The sequence below is a fragment of the Gavia stellata genome, chromosome 7 (genome assembly GCF_030936135.1).
Source record: "Gavia stellata isolate bGavSte3 chromosome 7, bGavSte3.hap2, whole genome shotgun sequence".
Lineage (NCBI taxonomy): Eukaryota > Metazoa > Chordata > Aves > Gaviiformes > Gaviidae > Gavia > Gavia stellata.
In genome coordinates, this window is record NC_082600.1 from 5,404,356 (window position 1) to 5,427,782 (window position 23,427).

At 40.2% G+C, this 23,427-nt stretch overlaps 1 protein-coding gene across 1 annotated transcript in view; it reads left to right on the top strand.

Moving 5' to 3' along the window:
- Positions 1 to 22,243, top strand: part of PELI2 (pellino E3 ubiquitin protein ligase family member 2) — a 76,392-nt gene extending 54,149 nt beyond the window's left edge. Inside the window, exons 3-6 of the mRNA XM_059819787.1 lie at positions 10,059 to 10,160; positions 17,680 to 17,877; positions 18,557 to 18,745; positions 21,677 to 22,243. Of these exons, the coding sequence (XP_059675770.1) occupies positions 10,059 to 10,160; positions 17,680 to 17,877; positions 18,557 to 18,745; positions 21,677 to 22,243 (1,056 nt within the window). The remainder of the gene's footprint in view (positions 1 to 10,058; positions 10,161 to 17,679; positions 17,878 to 18,556; positions 18,746 to 21,676) is intronic.
- The last annotated feature ends 1,184 nt before the right edge of the window (positions 22,244 to 23,427 follow it).

Here is a 23,427-nt window from a genome sequence, read left to right on the forward strand (position 1 = left end):
ATCCAAATACATAAGTGTAGCCAGGCATCTGCTGCTTTTGTTCCTGATGTATATAAATGAATTGTAGACTGTTGGCACCAGAATGTTCAGCTACAAACACTGTTGCATCCTTCTCTAATTACTGATATTTTTGTGGGTGTTTCAAGAGTTTTGGGGGATGTGCTCCAGCTGCAGTGGCAAAATCATGTTTATGCCTTCATGTTTAAATTTATAGGCTGGTAGTATTCCAGAAGAAATCCTACTCTTAGTGAGCTAATTCCAGAAGTTTTGGGCTAGGTAGTTTTGCTTTCAGAAGGTCACACGTCAAGTAAGGGTTTACTGGTCTTCAGTATGTGATCTTAGTACGGTGAACATCGTATTCAACACAGCTCTTGGCATAGGAGGCTTTTTGCCAGTCAACCATTTAGTCTCTTTCTCCCTGAAGTGGCTGTAGCTGAACTGTCTCTTGTGCAAAGTCTCTTTTAGTAGACTGCTAGTCTCTTCAGCTTCTCTTCCTTTCAAACAAGAAGGTTCCTTAGGTTTCTTTCCTGTGGAGGTGAGGAGAACCAGTTCTATTATACGAAGGTAGTAAGCCTTAGTACTACCAAAGTCCTAGCAGCATGACTAGGATCAGGAGCGCTCAGCAGAGCTCAGCTGCTTATCTCTTCCTTTCTTCCCTGTTTGTGGCAGATAGAGGACCTCGAATGCTCAGTATATTTATTGTAAGAGGCCTTGTTCCAAAGCAGTATCCTGGCAGGAATATGTTCAACTTTTTGGTCCTACTTTTCTGGGCTGTTTAGCTTCCTTTTCACAAATGGCTACAAAATACTTTGCAAAATGCAGAAAAAGTACAAAAACACTTTGTAAATTCATGCCCATATGCATTTTTCTTTTAGACAGTGATATGACTGCATGGTGGGTTGAAGCTGAAACAGGAACAGATGTGTCTTCCAAAAAGAATCTTAATCGTTCAGTTGTAATCTGTATTGACAGGTACATGGAAATCTACCCTGTAATACAGTGGGTGGATCTCTATATACTCTGTAGTGATTAGCTGAGATAATGGAAAGGGAATACCTGGTGGAGTAAATAAGAAGTTGTAATACGACTTTTTTCTTTTTTTATAAAGTATGAATAAATTATTGTTGGCTACCAATACATGAACTGCAGAATTTAGAGGAGTATGCATGTACTGACAGTCTGAAACAATTGTTCAAAAATCAGTTAAGGTCACATATCAAATAGATAAAGCTTGAACCTCAGTACAGGGCAGTGGTAAACATATCTGTCTTTTGGATTTCTAAAGCAAGTGAAATGTGTCCTCAGCACAGGACTACAGCAGGCAACTCTGGAGCAATTGCAACAGAAGGTGTAGCAGCAATGTGCAGGCAGTAATTTGCCCAAAGGAACATTCTGGAGTTTGGGGTAAATGATTTATGCTGTGGGTAGCTGACATATCTGACACTACCGCAGCTTTGTGTTATGCCTCTGAGCTGTCTCTAGCTCTAGTCTGCTTGGAGGAGGAAATTTAGCAAGCTGACTAAAGGAGGAAAACTACAGACTTGACTTCAAAGATGGATGAAAGATCGCTTGTAGTATAATGTTACTGAACATGGATGGAAGAAAATGGAAGGGGGAAATAAAGGTTTTAAGGATTAGAAACACTAAAAGGTGAGATAGGTAGGAAAATTATTTACGGGTTAGGTAGGTACAGTGTTGATTCACGACCACCAAAATTTTGTGATTTAAAAAGCAATTCCTGAGCTACTGTATCAAATAGCCATGCCTGTTAGCATAAACTGGCACCTATTTCAAGCTGCTTTTAATATGTTGAATTAAGTGGAACAACTTGGGTTGCTTTACCAGAGCTGGTCAGGAGTCCTAGGTACGAGGTAGGACTTGGGTCTAGTAAGTGGCTCCAACAATGATGGCTTTGGCCACCTAACTTTAATCTGTGCAACTTAGTCAACACCCATTATGCATTTTGAAAGTGCATTCTTGAATACTTGCTTTTGTCTGAGTAGCAGCCTAGTCTGCGTTATTCCTGAAATAACTGCATGCAGTCAAGTGTCTATCAACCCTGACCTAGCTTTACAGTAGCTCATCTACAAAGACTTTGAGATTGTTGCCTCCTTGCTTGTTGCAGTACACAAAAGAGAGAATTATGGGGATGGCATATTTTGATGCCTCTTCTGGAGAAAGGGCAGTGTGCATTGTATTGCCTGGCTGTCTAAAATTGCACACCAACACAAATTCAGCAAATGGAGCAAATCATTTAACATCTGCCTATGGAGTTGATAAATGGTAAATTGCTTGAGTAGTAGCACCCAACCTCACATATGCACTTGTAGCAGATGGCTTTGATATATGCAAGAGGCAAATGTGTTGTCCCTTCTGCCCCCTCCTCCTCCTCAAATCTTCAAGCTCAGCATGAAAGGGTACATAAGCACAAACTTGTGAATGCTTTGAAAGCCATAAAAGCCTGAAGTGTAAGTAAACTGGAGTATTCGCTGAAATTGTTTCTGTATAGGCACTGAGCCCGTGTACCATGAGTTTCAGGGGACGTGATTTGCATTCAGGGGATTGAAGATGGGCGGTCTGCAAGTTACATGCATCGACTAGTTCATTATGACTGGGATTGGAGTGCCACACATACATAGTTTTAAAATGTTTCTTTAAATGTCAAGTATCTGTTGTCCAATTACTTGTTAAATGTGCATTTTTAACTTTCCCCCAGTCTGTCTGTTAGTGCTTGGATCACTTAACAAATGAACAAAATTATCTGAAACCAATAAGGAATCTGTAATGTTTTTACAGTTAAACAGTGTTTTTCAGAAGGCAAGCATTGCTCTATTCAGTTTACCACATACTGAAGGAAAAGAAATAATTTGCCTGTAGGTAGTTGCAGCATCAGTTTAGGTATTATAATTTTTTTGTCAGAAATGCTCACTAAGTGCTGTGTACAAAATTTAATTAATTTCTTTACAGTGGCATATTCTTTTACTTTACCTGCATTTGCCGACTCTTGGTCTTTTTTGACCATGTCCTAACACTCATTTAGTTGTCAAGAGAGTATTGACAGCTGAAATATTAGAGACAGACAAGGTCTTAGCATTGGTATTCAAAAAATGGATGCATAGATGTTGTTGCAGTTCTAATGTAGACATGTGTTTATAAGGAAAGGAAGGAAGAACATTGAAGGATGGGCTTGTAGGGAGCTGTGCAGGAAGCAGATGCAGACTTGTTCAGCAGCTGGGCCTGTGATTCTGGTTAGTAGAGTCCTTTCAGCCCCTCCTGTAGGCACACGAAACCTCCAAGGTTTCCATGATAATGTCTCTTATTTTCTTTGCAAAAGGCTGGAGGGAAATTGTATAAAATAGCTGTATCAGTAGCCAGAGGTCAGTGTAAATTTTCAGTGTTATTGAAATCTACTGTTACAGAAGTAGTAATTCTGGTCAATTACTGTTGGATTTAAGTTGAGACAGAGTAAAATTGCAACAGTCTTTAGTTAATGTTGTATGAATTGACATTTGTTATAATCTGCTGGGAAACTTCCTAAGTGGACACACTTTTCTGATGTGGGCAAAATACAAGTGTGTCATGATCCATGAGCTTTTTTTGGGTTTTTCTTATGGTAACCTAATGTCTGCTGGCTCTGGCAGTCAGTCTGTTCCGAAATCCAGTGGAAATGTGATGTGTTCTTTGCTTTAAAAGGATTCCTTCCTCGCTAGCTAAAGCTTCCTTTTAAGTTGCAAGATCTTTTGTCTGACTTCCCTGGGTGTTTCTTGTGTTCTCTTTTTATAAAAGAAATTGAAGGCCGGCAGCCAAGTAAGAAAGCATTTAACTCATGAAGGCACTGCTGTCATTAATTTTAAACACGTCAGTGTGGTGTCGGTCAGCTTGACTACCAACAAAGAAAACTAAAGTGTTCCCATAAATCATTTTATAGTCCTAATCCAACCTAATTAACTCAACTAAAACTTCTGTTCTAATGGAGCAGCCCTTCCTGTGAGACATCTGCCTCTTTTCTTAATGGATTTTAGCCTTCACGTCTGCTATAGTGCAGAAGCATTGGTAACCATAATAATGTTAAGTCCCTCCTGTGATCTTTGGGGAGCTAGCTAGGCACAAGTGAAGTTTAAATTTCCAAATGTAGAGGGTTTAGGTTTCTTCTTGGAAACACTGTCAACAGACCAGAGGAAAGCAGCAAAATCTCCATTTCTAGAAGTGGATTAGACCTGCTCCCCGCAAGCTTGTAAGCAGCAGCCTAAGGGCTGTGCGAATTTTGGGATCTGCTTCTCTAGTTCATTGACACACTCCTTACACGGAAGGTTTGACCTAATAGTGTTAAGTTAATGTAGTCACGCTGTGAGCTCCTGACCTGTTCTTGAACTCTTGGACTGAAGATGACTAAGGGAAATAAGCAACTTTATCAGTGTGTGGGAGAGAGCTCTGGCACACCAGAAGATGCTCCTAGATACGGAACATCTGGCTGAGGGTAGATGTAAAGTCTGTGTAGCAGATAAGCGTGGAATCTCTTACTAAAACAATTAGTATAATTGGGGGGGGGGGGGGGGGCATGGGAAATACATATGTACTTTGCAAGCCTTTCTTCAGGTGTGATCCTTAAGCCAGGATGTTTGCTATACCCTTATGTCTGTTGTTGGTCAAAACAATGGCATGCTTATTACAGAAGACAAACTTTAAGAATAGTTCACCACTGTGTGCAAAACAGGAGCTTTCGAGCTCTCAAAGAATAGCCCATAAAAAAGAAAACCCATGTTTTCTTTGCACTCCTTGTTGCACTTGGAGAAATCCAGCAGTGGTATAGTTAACCTCTTGGAAAAGAATTCCATCTTAGGTGAAATTATTTTACAGGCTTTTTGTATGCTCTTGCAGAAGGGGTGGTCTTCTGCCATTTTGCCTCCTTGTAGCTTGCCAGTCGATAAGGGCATTTCTGGAGATGTGCTTGACACTAATCTGTCATTGTGCAACAGGAAACAGTTGAAGTTTTTCAGATGTACTGACCTTTCTGCTCGTTTCCAGGACTGTAGCCACCCATACTATCTGTGGTTCGGAGAGAGGTGGTACTCTCAGTGGAGTGGTGGCACTCAGCCCAGCGAATGCTCCAGGGTAATGCTGCGTGTTTGCAAATATGATGGTGTGCATCGCTGCCAGTCTGTTGGGCCTACGTCCAACCTGCTGAAGATTTTTTTTTAGTTTTGTGTTCCCTCCTTTTCTGTATCTTTGCTGAAAAAGCAGAGTACTAAGAAATACTGGTTTTCAAACGAAACCTTTGTGTGTTCTTATTCCCCTTACCTGCAAGGTGGTTTTATATGTGGGGTGAAGGAATTCTACTTTCTCACTTCTTGAAATGGTGGTAAAACTGATAGTGGCTACCTTTCCAGGGGAATGAGTGGAGAGCAAAGAATTCGGGTGGGATGTTCCAGGGGCTGGCTGAGTTGCTGCTGGGAAAGCAGTCTCTATTTGATCTTAGTTCCTCTGAGACCTGACAGATTTGTAAGCCGTAGCCTTTAGCTGCTGCTTTGATTGTGAGTGCAGAGTGCTAGAATGAGGTTTTGTTCTCAAAATGGAGAGAAAGGAGCAAGAATGAAAAGTGTGTGTAAGGAGACAGGGGGGAAAAAAACAAGGCCAAATGTAATTACAGCCAGCAGAAAGGATATCACTGAAAACTTGAGGAGCTACTAGCAAAGCTTTTTTTTTTAAATAAAAAATAAAAAAAAAAATTGCTTAGGCCATGTTACCCTGGGGTTGAGACAGTGGGGCTTCTCAGATGCAGCTTTTCTCAGTTTCTGATAATATATGGCAGTTTTGATGACCCTAAATCACTGGAATGCAAATCTCAAGGCAGTGGGAGTGCTATGCAGTAGGGGTAGCTGTGGCGTTTACTTTGAGCAATGGGGAGGAGAGCAGCCTTGCTGTTAAGATAAACTGGTTCAACATATAGCGAGGCTTGGAGCTGCTGCACAGTCCTCCAACTTGAAAGCCCAGTAGAGAGGAATGGATTACTGTGCAAACATGAGCTCTGTCTTGAAAAGATGCTGAGGAGATCTGTCCCTCCATGCCAAGTAGATTATGGCACCTCAGGTTTCCCTTGTTGCTTTCATTTGGCATTTGGACTTTTTAAAATCCCTCAGCCCTAATGTGGACATAGTCACTAGCAGTGGAATTATTCTGGAAAAATCCCTTGCTGCTGTTATTTGTTCCCTCTATTCCTCCTCCTCAGGGTTTTTGTCAGTCTCCACTTTGCTATCTGTTTCCTCCAAAGGGAATTACTTGAATTCAGCAGCTGGAGACAGTTAACCATATAAAACAAGCTGTTGTATAGATGGATTAATTAATCTAGCCTGTATCTTCCCCCAGCATTCCGACTGGACAAGAGGTGGTATACGCTATGGCCAGTCTGGAGCCTCACGTTTCCGATTTGTTTGGCAGGCTCAGGCTATATACGTTAGTGAGGTTTTTCCAGCATTTGTTTCTGTTGGGAACTAATTTAGTGGGGTGTTTTTCCTGTGTTCAATTGCTGATTTTCATTAAACTTTTAAGAACCTTAAAGCTATGAGAAAATGGCTCTCAAATTAAACTCACACTCAAAAGTTTGGTGGACCCTGCGTACAAGCTTTGAAAATACGCACTATTGCTCTGGTGGATCTTGGCAGTCTTGGGGTGGAGGTGAAGAGATAGAGGTAAGGTTTAGTGCCTGGTTTTTGTTCTTTTGTGTTTTAGTTCCTGCCTGGAAGGTGGATGTGGTGGTGTCCAGCCTGAAACTCTGATGTCAGCTGCTAGAACTTGTGATGCTGCTGTATGTCTTCTGAGAGTCATGGCTTTTCTCACAGCTTCAGTTACCACAGCAGTGCAATTATGTGACAGCATCAAGGGAAAATCCTACTGGCAGAAAAAAAGTCTGGAAATTTGAATTCTAAAAGCAGTAAAAAGGCAACCTTGCTATTTTGGTTGCTACAAACCAATTTTAGAGAGTTGGGGCAATCAGTCTCCAGATTTTTTTGGGACTTGTAGTAGTGTGGTTCTGTATCTCCTCAAGCTGTCAAAATCCTTCATGATTTTGCCTGTGGCTGCATTCCACTTACAATACTGTTTTATTGAGATACTTACCTTTCACTTGTCATAGTCATTGTGAATAGTTCTAGTTCTTCTGTTTTGTGTGGTTCCTGAAATTCTGTTACTTTTTGTTTTAACTTGGAAGTGGCCAATTGCTTTGAGACCAGCAATTAAAATGCCTGTAAAATGTCTTTGAATTGGAGCAACTGTTGGTGCTGAGCAGACTGTGAAAGCACACAAGTTGAAACATTTCTCATAATGTTCTTAGCTTTTTTCGAAAAATGATAACACAATTCCAGGAAACGAAATGCAGCATTTCACACTGAAAATAACTCTGTTTAAATAGTGGAAGACAAAGAGGAGGGGAAATAAGATGAGGAAGAAAAGTTGGGAGGGGAAAGGAACACACAGAGAAAAGATTATGTCCTACCCTAATATTTCAGAGGAGATACTGACCCTGGTCAGCCTAATGGGAATTATTAACATATCTAAGCCCTAAAGTTGTAGGTGTAGGACACGACCTTACTTAGTAATTCTGGAAGTTCTTACCTTCCCCCCTTGGTTTTTCCATTGGACCTTAAAACTTTCAATTTTGGGTCTCGCCAAAGTTTCTATTTGATCCAGTATCTTGTCTGACAAGAGCATAAGCTTAGGGTACACATCAGTGCCTGGGAATTTTACCCGGTTGCTGGTGGTCAGTGCTGCACAGACTGGCTGGAGCTGAAGCCAGGACCATCGTGTTAACTGCTGCCGATGGGCATGTCCTCCACTGTATCCTCAGTTGCAGCACGTTTTTGTGGAAATGAATGAAAATTTTGTGTGTGAAAGCTATTACTTTCTGATGTTTGAAATGATGATATCTGATAATATGAATATGAATTGATTATTGCCATATTATGCTTAAAATGCAAGGTGTAAGGGTCTCCTGTTCATCACTTTATTTCATTTATATTGTAGGAACACTTGAGACCTGCTCAGGGCTCGAGATCCCCTTGTTTAGTTGTCAAACATGCATAGAGGAAAAGCTCTTGATACACGCTTCAGACTTACAGTTCAGTGTCCTAGCAGGTCACAAAGCATTAGTGACTTCATTTGAATTGCATCTCGAGATGCTGTTTGTTCTTGCAGCTTGCTGTGTGCCAGTGTAATGGTTGTTACAAAACACTATAAACTTAAACTGGGAAATAAGAGAATCTGTATCGCTGGTTACCAAATATGTTTACCTCACTTTGCAGCTCTTGTTACAACTGTCGGAACAAAATCAGGGAAACTAGACTTTATGGCTTCAAGTTTTGTTAAAAGCTTCACTGCAGGAAAAAAAATACTGGAAGGGACTGGGAAAGGTCCTCTTGCCCAGTCCTTTGCCTCCAGGTAGTATCACCAAAGCCTAAATCTTTAGCAGGTGTTGGAGCTGCTAAGAGCTTTCAGCGAGGGGCATGTTGTAAAAGTGGCCTCTAATCTGTTGCTGTAAATGCATGCGGCTTACAAAAAAGAATTCTTCCATTATGGTTTTTCAATAATTCTGTGCCAGATACTTTTGCTAACCCTTAGTAGGCTTTTAGTATGCATGTAGGTGTTTAGTACCTCCAACATTCAGTAAGACTTCTAATGATTTGTTTAATAATTGATCTGTAGCTTTGGGATCATTTAGACTTTTGTGAGAGATGACAGACAGATGAGTAGAATATATTTAGTTGCTTAGTTTAATCATTCCTATCTGTGAATTTTGTAGGCGAAAAGCAGCATGAAGGAATGCAGCTAGTGAGGGAACATCTTCCAGAAAATTATCCTCCTTAGCAGAAAACTGGAGAAAGCTTTAATTAACCTATTAATACAATACTTAAGTGTCTGCAAAATGTTTTCTGAGCAGTAACAGTCATTACCTTTCACAATTGTGTGCAGTTATATGGACGTTATATTTACATATATTTCCCTGTTAGCCAATAAATTTAGTTTCTCAGCTTGTTTCCCTCTGTCCTGAAGCTTTTGCTAGTGCATTTACATTGTACAGCTAGTGCAATTGCACTTTGACACCGCTTCATCATTTGAAGTGAGTGTTAGTCTTTCAAGCTTGAAACTATCATCAGCGCCACAAAAAACTTGCATGTTGAGTCTCAAAGGCTCTGGAAGGATCGCTGGGCCCTGCCCCTTCTTACGGCTCTCTGTGCTCTGTGTCTATCAAGGAAAACTGTTTGTCACTGTTTCTTTTTGAGTTGGGACTACTCCTGTGTTGGGGTGATACCTCTGTTCTGTTAAGTCATTGCTGGACTAGTAAAACCTTCTTGAAAAAGACAACCTAGAGGTGTAAACCTGGGAAGTCTTAACAAGTAAAGAATTCGGTCCTAGTCAGATACAGCAGAACAACAGGATTTGTCCTCTCCTAGTCTTGTTTTAAATACTGAAATGCTATTTAGTCTTTGCTATATCCGTATCTATAGAGAATCAGTTTCCTTTGGCAGATAGTAAGAAGTACCCTTTGATGAGGAAAACCAGGTTGAAAGTGCTCACTCTTCATCACAATTGATACCAAATAGCGCTTAGCAGTTTTATATAACTAGAAATCTGCTCAACTGTAATGATAGCCCTACCTCTGAAATCCTGGTACATTTAACTGGAAATCAATTGTACTGCTTTTTTGCTTTAAAAAACAAATAAACCAAAGAACATTAAACCCCAGGTCTTTGCTGGGGTACAAGTTCCTATGAGGGTTAGGAACTTAGTATCATTTCAGAGAGAAAACCATGTGTTTAGAGTCTTAAACTATGAAAATGGTAGGTACTGGGTACTTTAGAACTAGAAACAAGCAAGTGCAGCTTGGGGTTTTCCATTAACATCAAAACAAAAAAGTCCTATTCTATGTGTTTACCCAGCCTTGTAATAAAATGTTCCAATACACTGCTTTTTCTGATCGTAGTAAAGGTGTTTATATAGTGAAATGAATTTGATTATAACATTTATGTGGAAGCTGTGTATAATAGACATATTCTTTTATTCAACAGGCGATCAGCTGTAAAGGTCAGCACAGTATCTCTTACACATTATCCAGAAACCAGACTGTTGTAGTGGAGTATACTCATGATAAAGATACAGACATGTTTCAGGTAAGACTCTATGCAATGTATGCATTGTTTTTTTAAAAGTAGCATATGGAACCATGGTACTTCGTTATATTCTTCTGAGTATTCTCTGTGATCTGTGGAATTTTCATGGGTGAACCCAGTTGTGTTAATATGGGAGCGTTTGAAATTTTGCGTTGTCTGCTCTTCTCAAACCAGTGCCAGCATCTGTTAATATCCTCACTGCCTTACTGCTTTCACTGTACTCTGCTTTTTCTGCAAGGACAGTGTAGCAACCGTACAAATAGTGCCAGAAAGAAATGTGTGCTCTGTTTGGATTCATGAATAAGCACAAGAATACACCCCCCACCCTCCAGTTAATGAAGTAGCTGGAGTAAAAAGGAAGTGGGTGGGAGTAGGACATGGGATGGGAAAGGAGCAAGGTAAAAGCAAAGGTAGGGAGGGGAATATGGGAGCTGTGCACTAAAGGAGACAAACTGGTGATGGAATGGTCACAGAATCGCAGAATGATAGGGGTTGGAAAGACCTCTGGAGATCATCTAGTCCAACCCCCCCACCAGAGCAGGTTCACCTAGAGCAGATTGCACAGGAACATGTCCAGGCGAGTTTTGAATATCTCCAGAGAAGGAGATTCCACAACCTCTCTGGGCAGCCTTTTCCAGTGCTCTGCCACCCTCAAAGGAAAGAAGTTCCTCTTCATGTTTAGATGGAACTTCCCATGACCAAGTTTGTGCCCGTTACCTCTCATCCTGTCACTGGGCACCACTGAAAAAAGACTGGCCCCATCCCCCTGGCACCCACCCCTTAAGTATTTATAAGCATTCATAAGATGCTCCCTCAGTCTTCTCTTCTCCAGACTATAAAGACCCAAGCCCCTCAGCCTTTCCTCATAAGAAAGATGTTTCAGTCCCCTAATCATCTTCGTAGCCCTTTGTTGTACCCTCTCCAGCAGCTCCCTGTCCTTCTTGAACCGGGGAGCCCAGAAATGAACACAGTACTCCAGATGCGGCCCCACCAGGGCAGAGTAGAAGGGGAGGATAACCTCCCTCGCCCTGCTAGCCACACTCTTCTTGATACACCCCAGGATGCCATTGGCCTTCTTGGCCCCAAGGGCACATTGCTGGTTCATGGTCATCCTGTTGTCCCCCAGGACTCCCAAGTCCCTTTCCACAGAGCTGCTCTCCAGCAGGTCAGCCCCTCACCTGTCCTGATGCATGGGGTTATTCTGCCCCAAGTGCAGTACCCTACACTTGCCTTTGTTGAACTTCATAAGGTTCCTCTCTGCCCAACTTGATAAAGACAACTGTTCCTGAAGGATGTGCGAATATATCAAATGGTGTAGGGGACTGTGCTGAGTTTCTCTAAGCTACCTTCTGTCTAACATGTTTTCACTCTCCCATGTGTACATTTGTTTTTCTGCATCATCTAACATTCTGGTAACCTAAGTTATTTTCTTGTGCAATTCTTATTTTTATATATAACAAGAGAGCAGAAATTCTGTACAAACTTAAACCTCAAGCATGCACAACCTTTTCCAGTCTAGACTAATTGGGTCTGTCTTGTCAGTGACCTCTGTAATTAGAGCATCTTATCATGAATTGTTACCCCTCCTCATTCAGTCTTTCATGTTTAGAAGGGTCAGCAGCTGAGTGTTGTTGACAGAAGAGGAAATGGTTCTGTCAAGATGAAAATGTTTTTGCTTCATGTAGCTTACGTTTTTTGCTCTATATAAAATTTTATCTAGTGTGACTTTGGAACCATTAGGTCCAAATACAGATGGTTAAAACTGGTCTTGTTCACTTGGTGCTGCATGAATAGGTAGTTAGAAAAGGATCACACAGCCACAGTGAACTGAAATAGGTTTTTCTGTGTTAACTAGTAAAAGGAAGATGCAACCCCTCCTTTTGGGTTACTGTGTGATACTCGTTTATCTCTGCAAGATGCTTTTATGCCTTGAGTAGCTCCAGGGAAACATTTTCTTTACGTAAATTTTGAAAAAACATTTTTGAAAGCTGGAATTTTTCCACTTGTGTACACTAAAAAATGAATAAAGAGTTGCAGAACAGATGCTTTTCTGGTTGTATTGTACAGATAGCGCTTTTCTTGATTGCATGATGTCCTAGTGGTAGTTACAGCTTTTACTTGGGGGGGATATTGATAAAGAATTAGGTAGGTTGAGGTGCTTAGCTGTCACTCCAATGAAATCCAGCAGCCTGAGGTGAGGCGATACAGCATAGGCAAAGCAGTGCTCCACAGACTGCAGTTCAGGTGATTCTTGTCTAAGGCAGTAGGTTAAGGGAGCTAATTAAGGATGCTTTGGATCTAAAACAGGGGTTTGGCTCAGTGAGGAATTGGCTGGTTAAGCATAACCTAGCCCAGCTAACAACATACCTTCCCCTGCTCCCCTTCCGGAGGAATGCTCGGTGGAGGAGGAATTTGCACAGGGTAGTGCACCAAGATGACTTGGACTGTGCTGCCTGAACCAGAGACCTACCGCACTTCCACGGCTGGCACCTCTCTTACTGCTGCTTTACAAGCACAGCTCATGCTTTGTCCTTCCAGCAGCTCTCAGGTGCCTGGTGAAATGTCACAAAAGCCCTAATTTTGGCCCATGTACTAATGCACCTGTGAGAGGCTGCCTATGGTTCAGGCAATTATCTGCCATACATCTGTAGTTACGTCACTGATTTGGCTTGTAACAGGTCAAACTATCTCATCTTAAAACTTTTTGAGCTGAGTCTTGTGTTGGTAGCGAGTCTCAGTCCTTCTGGTACCCCCTCAAATGGCTAATGTGTCAGGGTTAAGGATTCTGTATTGTTAAAATTCCTCTTTTCAGTGCAGTCTGTTTCTTCTGTCTTTAGATGTGTAGACTGTCATGCTGTGACTTGATCTCAACTTCACCTCAAGCAATGTGTCCTGGTTCATGTTTCCACTCTCTGTAGCTGTCTTCTGAGAATCGCACTGCAAGCATTGGCCTAGAGGGTCTGATAGCTGTGAGAATGGGAAAAGGAATAGTCTGGTAGACTGTGGCAATATTTTGCTGCTCAAATGATGCCAGACAGCAGCTGAAGAGGTTTCCATTATTTAGATAAGCCATTAGGTTTTAATTATTCTTAGTAATCTGATTGTAGGTGGTCAGACAAGAGTTACTTGACGTCTGTTTTGTGCTGCCCTGTGGTACATGATGGCAAATTCCACGTTGTCTTTATTGATCCACAGAGTAAAACCTTACTGTTGATCAAGCATTGCTTGAATAGACAGTCCTTGGAGTTTGCTGTTTTATTTTCAAACATGTTTTCCTGGCTTTTGTAGAACTCTGGCAAGGATGTGGAAGCTGAAAAGGGAAGGATAATGCCTGCATCACAGGATTATCTTGAGGCTTGAGGCCCCTCCTTGGCTGCTGATGTTATCTGTATTATCTTGGGCAAATCACTTAGATTTTTTTTTTTTAATCTCAGTCTTCCCCTCTGTAAAATGGGATGGTAGCACTGCTTGACTTCACTAAGGTAATCATAGTAAGGAATGTGAGAAGCTTAGAAAGGCAGTTGTTAGTAACAACTTAGTGAGTGGGACCTGAAATAGGGAAAAGGGATGGCAGAGGTCTTATTTTGTTGGTCAGGGTACCATTTATAACCTGTAAGGATTGAATCCATTGGGTTAGAGCTGGTTTCCCATGAAAATGAGGGAGATTTCACAGTTAGTAAAAAAGATGCCACCTTTTCCCATCTTCCACCTTGAGGGTCTGTTGTCAGTCCTTCTCTTTGAAGGAAAACGTGAGAAATGTTGTGTTGGTGACTTGTATTCTGCAGTTTTTCCAGAAACAAACTGGAAAATTTTGAAGATTTCAAACTCAGAATAGCTTCTTGTTTTATGCTTTCCAAGCTTATAACCGAGCAGAAGCATGAGTATACTACGCTTATCAGAAGTGAGGCACATATGGAAAATGTGGGGAGACTCTACAAGCGGCAGTAAAGAAATTCAGAAGGCATTGAAAAGCAGTGTTCAGGCTGTCTAAATACCAATTTTCTTGACATTTTCCATAATAAAATAAAAATGACCATATTTTCATGCATATAACTTAGCAGTTAAGTGGTTTATATCACCATGCACGCACTCTACCTGCCCCTCCACGCAGACACACATCATTTGTTAGCCGTGCAGGTTATATTCATATTCAATGGAAGCATGATGAATTTTCATACAGGAGTAGTCCTACCCCCTGTTCTTCTACTTGCTCTTTTCTGAAGATAACATGAAGAGTTATTTACAAGTAAGCATACTCTTTTAAGAGCGTTTGAAAATATTACTTAAAGTCCTAACCAGGGATATTGTTTCTTGAAAGCTGGAAACAATGCAGAAATCAGTGCTCTTGTCTTCCCTGCTTACTTGTATCCTTCTCAGTCACCTGATAAACATCTCCTGCTGGATCACTTCAATAAAACAGCTTCACAACCTTGTGCTGCAGGGATTTGAAACTTGCGGGTGTTCAGCAGCTTTGAAAGGTTGTCCTGGACATCTCATGATTCTGTTCTTATATCCTTATTTTTTCCTTAATGTAATTCTGTAGTGAAATTTGTGCACAAATGCTACTATATAGCTTTGTTTTAGTGACCTACAGATCAGATTTCTTCACGTAATAACAAAAAGAATGTACTAATGTGTTCCATCTGGCATCTCCCAAAGTCTATGTGCTGCAGCATCTATATGCTGCTAAAAATAAAGACTTTCTTCAGACTTTAGTAACCATTCTGTTGCTGGAGCATCAGTTGGAGCAGAGCCTGCTCCTTCATGGTTTGATGTGACAAGAATGGGTTGATTATACCTGTTCATACCACTACAAGGAACCAAAATGTGTAGCCAGTACCCTAAATAACTACAAGTTTATACAAGAACCAGGTACATTCAATATGAAGAACTGATTTTTTTTTTTCTGAAGAACAGGCCTGCAGAAGATGCATGGTCCAATTCTCCCTATCATCATCAGAGTGAAATTCTGTTGAAGTCCAAGAATCTGCAGCTGTTAAATTATCTGCTGGCAGGTTGTCTGGTTTTGCGTTGTCTCAGGAGAGTGAGCGTTTTTAATAGCACTTCTTTGATTGACAGTAGACACTAGCAAATTTATTGACTGCCTGGTTTTTACGCAGCTTTTAACAATAGCCTGTAGTGTAGACAACAGAAGCTGTCTTATGCATCAGTTGGAAGATTTATGGTTTGTTATTGGAAGTAACTTAGTGAAATAATATCGAATATGACACAGTTAACAAGAGTCCCAAAATATAGCCTAAAATTACTGAAAAGAATAGTCTTCTGTGCTATAGAGGAAAATGGAAGAAAAATGGGTAATAAAGTCTGTAAAGAGTACCTTTGAATAATGGAGCTATGTCTGTAGTGACTGTAGTGCAACTGCAACATCAGATAAGTTAAAATTTTTGGTGAGTAAATGTTGGTAGCATCAAGTTCTTCATTTGTTTCTGGTGGCTTTCTTTTCTGATGATCTCACACGCAAAATTTGGACTTGATACAGAGCATGGGGAAATTGCTGTGTTTTGAAGGGTACTTCAACACTAGAAATTATTTTAAGTAGTATAGCACAATACATGGGATTGATCCTCTAGAAGGCTTTTTCAAGAGAAAAGAAAACCAAATGCTTAAAATATTTGACGTTGTATAGACACACTTGTGACACAAATTAGACATATAAATAAAGTAATAAAGTTTTTAGATTTTAATGCTTATATCCAAACATATTTGTATTTCATGTTGACTGATTGGCATGATGTGAGGAAGACTGGGAGCAAACACTTGCGTATTTTGTCATCCTTTAAGGAAAAATAAGGCAGGTTTTTCTCTAATTGCATCTAAAAGCTTTGAGAATGTGATCTATTTGAGAGACTGCAACAGGCAAAAACTTGTTAGGAACAAATGTATTTCATGTTCATTATTGATTATCCTTTAAGAAACTTCACATACAGGTAGAGAGTAGTCAAAAGTTACAAATAAGCTTCCTGATGCTGGTTGGTGCTGAGTCTTAGCAGGAATTGCATTGAGTGGGAAATAGAAGCCTGTTAGAAAGAATACTGTAAAAGGAAGAAGAATATAGTTTTAAGTTTTAGCTTCAACATGTCAAGTTACATAAATCAGCAATGTCCCATATTAAACAGTTTCTAAACTCTGTCTTGAGTATTCTAGTAGTCACTTTACTTTCTGTGAAAAATTGCAGTGCATACTTTTGATTAGGCCTTTTTTTAGTATTTCCTTGGCGCTTCTGCAGTAAGTTCATCACATTTTATACTTGGGTTGAGGCCTGTGATGTGGAGAAAGTAACTGGATGTGTCACTTGAACACATGTGGAAATTCATGTCTTGAGTTTAACACTGACTGTAAAGTAGAACTGAAGGCAGAAGAGAAGTCTGGGAGAGATTGCTGTACTGTTGCTATCAGTTCAGTTGTGATGAGGGTTAAGAATTAATAATGTCACTTTCCTTGGCTCTTGAATAATGCTTCTTTACAGCTAATTTAGTTTGCAGAGGTGTTTGTTAATGATAGAACTATACACGTCTCCCCAGACCTAGCTTTGAAGAGCAAGAAGCTATGCAGAATGTAACTTCTTGGGGGACAATGAGACCATGTTTAGTGAGGAGGTTATTTTACATAAATGTAGATTCCTGATATTGAAGGTAGTTTCATGTGAAGAATATTCTTAATTTTCTTCTGTTTGATCACAAGGTCTTTAATATTCTGTTCCACTCCTTGTTCCTCAGCTCCACTTTCCTAGTTATGCTCAAAGTTGGCATAACATTAATTTACCTATAGAAGTATTGATAAAGTCTCACTGTACATTTGGTTGGCAGTCAGTTCCCTCTGTCCATTTTTTGTAATGAAGTTTTCTGCTCCAGATGCCTAGATGTTTCCAGTTTTAGAATTAAATTTATAGATAGAAAAATATTCTTGCCTACTGATCAGCTATGTGTTATTTCTGCTGAAGAAAGTTTTTAAATTTCTTTAGTCACGGACACACATGATTAGGAATAAATTTAATCGTATTGTGGGTATTACCTGAAAACTCTTCTTTTCTGGAACTACAGATTCTGAAAACATGAAGGTGGGTAGCTTGTTGTTATCATGCATCAAAATAACAAAACTCTGGGTCTAAAAATAGTCCTTTATTTTTATGGCAAATTGACTTGGAACTAGAAATGTGACTAAAACTTGTCATTTCAAGCTAGTGTTTTCTTAATTGACAGAATGTAGTGGTTGGATTATGAAATACCAAGGTGATCATACTTTCATGCTGTTGACAATACTTTATCAAACAATTCACTGCAGCTGTGTTGGGCAAGCATGTGTATCAGTTGTAGTAAGTGAAAATTCGTCTTGCCATGTCAGTGATGTATTTGTGCCTAGGACAAATGTGAAAATACAGATTGGTCTCTGGTTGGATCTTGCCATCCAAAAATTCAGTAGACAATAGTTTACTGATGTCATCAACATCTGATATTTCTATGGCTTTTTCTAATTATACCATTATTTTAATTTTTTGCAGGTTGGGAGGTCAACAGAAAGCCCCATAGACTTTGTAGTAACAGATACTATTTCTGGAAGTCAAAATAATGATGAAACCCAGATTACGCAAAGCACCATATCCCGTTTTGCATGCAGGATTGTTTGTGACAGGAGCCCACCATATACAGCAAGGATTTTTGCAGCTGGATTTGACTCGTCTAAAAATATATTTCTTGGTGTAAGTACTACTAATGATTACGTTAGGTATGAGCAAACTCTGGTTTTTTTTATTCTGTTATTTTCAAGCCCCCAAATTCCCTTGTACTAGTTGATAACTTACACTGTTGTCTTAGACTTTTATTACTCCAGTGTACCAGCTGCAGTGTTAAGTGGAAACTGCAGTTTTATGTGCCAGATTTATTACCAGCGTGGACTCATGGTCATAATTGTCTTTAACAATGAAGCTCTATTTTAGTAACTGTTAGTGGATTTTCTCTAGGTTGGTTTGATACATTCTTGATATTCTTTGTGACTGCAACTCACTGTTGCAGCTCTGAGTGCTGAAGGCCAAGGAGCCCATCAGCTGTGCTGTGGAAAGGATGTGCCCCATTACAGTAGTTAGGACTATGCTACTGACCTTAACTCTTACCTGACCTGAAGTCAGAGGCACTCAACTGAGTTAAAAATAATAATATTTAAGATAGAATAGTAATTGAAGATGCATAAGCAAAAGATGTTACCACTCTGGCACAAGATATTCTTAAAAATGCTTTTTTTGTAAATCTATGTTTAAGTACTGCCAGCCGTTGAGGAAATGTTGTGTTTTAGACAGTGCTAGTAAAACTTCAGCATATAAAACTTTAGTCCATAAACTTTTAGACAAACTCTTTCTTTCCTGGTGTGGTTGTCACGTGCAGGAAAAAGCGGCGAAGTGGAAAAATCCTGATGGCCACATGGATGGATTGACAACTAATGGGGTGCTGGTCATGCATCCAAAAGGAGGGTTCACGGAGGAGTCTAAACCTGGAGTTTGGCGGGAAATCTCAGTCTGTGGTGATGTGTACACTCTCCGGGAAACCAGATCTGCTCAACAAAGGGGGAAACTGGTAAGTTAAAAGTAACTGGTAATTAGAACAGAACAAGGGATACTTGTTTTCCTGGCATTGAATGGAGGCAGTTGCAGGGTGACTGCAGAGTAATAGTGTTGTCCCTGGGTGGTGGGCACTGAAATCGTCTAAGTAGATGTGTGTTACAGTAGATTCTGTACTGCTATTCTGTTTCTATACAGGAGAACACTTCAAGTTTTCTGCTAATGTCAGTTTTCCAACTGAAATAGCAGAGAGTGTAAAGCTAAATAAACTTTGCTCTTGCATCTCCATCTCTGAAATGTTCTCCTGGGACATGGGGACATCTGGAAGTTACTGCATGAGGAGCTGTCTTTTGCAGTACTGTCTTAAAAGGAAGAGTCCACTTGCATGCAAAACAAATTTGGATAACGCAGCTTCTGTTTGATTTACCTGCCACTAGGAAGATAAATAAGCCCTGCTAAGTATATTCCTGTTTTATCCTGTGAAGCAGGATGAGCTTTGCCTTTACCACAAGTGAGAGATTGCAGCTGCCACAGAGACCTGTGGCATACGTAACCAGGAGAGAGGTTCCCCTGAAAGAATGTGTCCACTTTGCCATAGAAGATGGGAGGGAATTCGCATAGTGCTCTTGTTCTTTCCCCTCTCCAAGATCTGTGGGGCCTACAAATGCTATCATGGCTCATCCCATTTCCCCCTGCCCTCAAGGAGGGGATCAAAAAAAAAAATAATCAAACACCACTGTATAGAACTAGCCCAGCAAAATACACAGACGACCAGATTTCCAGTCAGGCAGATGAGCTTCCCCAGAAGTCCTCTCTGTCTCTGGGTAGGTTAGAATGCTGTCCTGCCTGCAGACCTGGAAAAGCCCATTCTGCTCTTTGTTAGGGTTCAAGAAGTGAGAGGATGTTCAAGGGGCACCTTCACAGCAGCTGAAGATACCCCTTTTCTTTTGTAACTTTATTTATCATCCAGCTGCTAGACTCTAAAGATTATGAGAGTGTGTGTGGCAGGGGGAATATCCTTCTCTTCAAGCCAAAGTTGCTTTTCTGCTGCTATCTTGAGTTCCCATTAGCTTGATGGTGTTAGAGGTATCCCACATATTCGCACTGAACTGACTTTCCAGCTTTGCAGAAAACTGACTGCTTAAAGGAATTAGGAAAATGGAGTTTGACTATTTTGTTCTGTTTTCAGTAGACAGCCTGCAGTACATAAATTGCTTTGTCACTTTAATGGTGGCAGGCAAACATCGCCTCGGGGACTGGGACAGATGATGTTGCAATTGCGCCCTTTGTACGTGGTTAGCGAAACACCTTTTTAGTGCTGCTAAAGAAAGGCATACTAAAACAAATAAATTCCCTTCCCTGCATCCAAAATTACTTGAATTCTCATTTAAATAAAATTGCATGGCACACTGGTATTGATATGATCAGTATTCGTTGATTGGGTTCATAAAACCAAATGCACACTGTATAATGAATTGAACACATTGCATACGAGAAAGCTTTTTGCTTTGCTGTTTGTGAAGGAATTATCTGAAAAGTGCATCAAATCAAGGCTTCTCTCATCTCTACTTGAACCGCAGCATTTTTCTGCTGGAAGTACTTTAAACTGGTGACCTCTTATCTGTAGACTGTATTGTACCATCTAGGTGTTTTGTGCAAGGATGATCCACAGTTAATCTGTGAATTTAAACTGGATTAAAATGTAAATGCCAAATTGGTTGTTATTCATAGTATTCTTAGGCAGCCATGATGATTTCATGTGACCTACTTAATGTATTTGTATTTGGGTATTTTGCCTTAGTGGTATTTTCTATCTACTTTCTATGTATAAAGCCAGGCAGTAGGTCTGTTTTCCTCTTTAATTTCATAAAAGACCTTTTTATATATATTCATCATTACTGAACTGGTAGCAGTAGCACAAGTTGCTTATGTGTTTGTGACATTAAAATAAATTAAAGACTATGTCAGCAAAGAACAACATGTGTTTGGCATAATCCCTGGAAAAATGTTTTAAGTACCTGCTTTTAGTCAGATGAGAGAAGCCTTTAGGCAATGCACATAGGGGTTGTATTTGCATGGAATACCTCATTAAATAAAGGGCCTAACTAGCTGGGACGGTTAATTGTTCAGAAGTTGAGCCTGTGTGGCTCACTTGTCAAGCTTGTCACTTGAGAAATTCAACTAGTAATTCACTCTACTGTAATGATAATCTATGCAAGTGCCTGTGCAGGTAGCTAGCATTGCATTTGTCACTTACCCCTAATGTATCTGTGGAAGAGTTTCACCGTTGATGAGGTACACTGTGGGAGTTCATGCTTCTGCAAAATGTATTATACTTGCCACAAGCCAAAAAAAATGGTGTCTGAGTGGCAGGACAGCTGGTCTGTCCTGGGTAGCAGTTTTTAGTCCAAAAAGGATCTTCTGCTATGTGAGCAGCTTCTGCCAGTCTACATGGGCAAAGAATTCCAGGGGAGCAATCTGCTAATCCAGCCCTCAGGGAATGGCAAGTTTCCTCTTCAGTCTATCATGACTTAGCTTAAACATGACAAAGGCATACAGAGAATCAATATGAGAGAGAAAAACGTAGCATGCTCAGAGGTCGGGGGTATTTGTGAAGAAGTTAGTGATTACTAATGTAATACCTTTCCCAAAGAATTACAGGCAGGCAGACTGTGTATAATTAGTATTGCCATAGCATGTAAGAGTTGCAAATTTAGGACCTCCTGTACAAGCACAGAGTAAGAGACCAATGCTCATTATAATCTTAAATATAGAATAAGAGATGGATTCAAACAAATGGGGGGCCACACCGTAACAATAGGACAAATTAGGTAGCATGCTAGGGAGGGTAGCGACTTGGTGAGAAAGATGACACGTTAACAGAACTAATTCAGTTGTCTGTAAAAGCTCTTGTGCTTAACTAATTATCCTTGTTTTCTACCACTAGGTAGAAAATGAGACCAACGTCCTACAAGATGGCTCTCTCATTGACCTGTGTGGAGCCACCCTTCTGTGGAGAACGGCAGATGGACTGTTTCACACTCCAACTCAGAAACACATTGAAGCTCTGCGACAGGAGATAAACGCTGCCAGACCACAGTGTCCTGTTGGGTTAAACACTTTAGCATTTCCCAGCATCAACCGTAAAGATGTGGTAGAAGAGAAGCAGCCTTGGGCGTACCTCAGCTGCGGTCATGTTCATGGCTATCACAACTGGGGACATCGCAGTGACACAGAAGCCAATGAGCGGGAGTGTCCTATGTGCAGAACCATTGGCCCCTATGTGCCTCTTTGGCTTGGTTGTGAAGCAGGCTTTTATGTGGATGCTGGTCCTCCAACTCATGCTTTCACCCCCTGTGGACATGTGTGCTCTGAGAAGTCTGCAAAATACTGGTCTCAAATCCCACTGCCTCATGGTACTCATGCATTTCATGCTGCCTGCCCTTTTTGTGCAACACAACTGTCTGGGGAACACAACTGCATCAAGCTAATTTTTCAGGGTCCAATTGACTGATATCACTTTGCAATGACCATGATAACATTTTCTTTAACAATTTACTGTGAAGATTTTGCCACTAACTCTAGACTTTTTTTATAATGTTATTAATAGGGTGGTAGGGTGGGGATGGGGAACTGACGAGGAAATTGTGAGGGACTGCGGTGGAATGGGATACATTGATACCTGGAACTTGACAGATATCAGTGGTGTTGCATGCTCAAAAGCAGCATATTCATGAAGTCTTCTTGGTCAAATTGTAGTATATTTGTAATCTTTTTATTAGTACCCTGGATCAGAAAAAGGTGTCTTAATGATTTTTTTAAGCTAAGATTTTTTAATGGAAAGGTTTTTTCTTCTAAACTTTGACAAGCCTTTAAAACCTATTTTTCAAATCTAGAAGGAACATACAGAATGTAACTGTCTTTAATTTGCAATATAATTTAACTTGAATAGTTTCTCAAGGAGCTAATACGGAATGTGTGGACAACCACAGGTGAATGTTCACTGGAGATAATTGGATATGTAAGAGAAAAATTAGCTGCCTAAGTTGTAGAGTATAAAAGCTATTAAAATACCTATTATGGTATAACACAGCTGGCCAAAAAGGCATCAAGGATTACTTGAAACTGAGGAAATCCTGTTTGCATTGATTTCCTTTCAGTGTAATAGATATCCACTATTCATTATGTATGGTATATGGCTGACTTTTTTCTTTTTTTTCCCCATTTAACCTGCATCTGGTGAAACTGCTTTACTTTTTTTTTTTTACATACTTAGTTCTGGTTTTTAAGCCAATGTTCTGTATATGTTTAGTCTGGCCTTTTTATTTCTGCTTAACTTAGCTTGCCCTAACTGCTTCTTGCATGCCCAGGACCATTGGGTTAATTGAGATGTAGTGAACCTTTAAAAAATGCATTAATGAAGGGGTAGTGCCACAGCAAGACAGAAGGTTTTGGTACAACTTATACAGAACTTATTTATGTAGACCTGAATTCAGGAAAGCACTTAGTTCCTGTTTAAATATAAGCCCACGGATGGGACTGTTTAGATTCCCAAGTGCTTCAATGGATTGTGGTTATATGCTGTTACACTTTGAAATAAAAAAGCAATTAAAAATAAGTTATTTTCTTAAGCTCACTTACAGCATTTTGGCTAGTAAGGAGAGCATCATTTCTAGTTCTGCTGAGTATTTTTTGTTC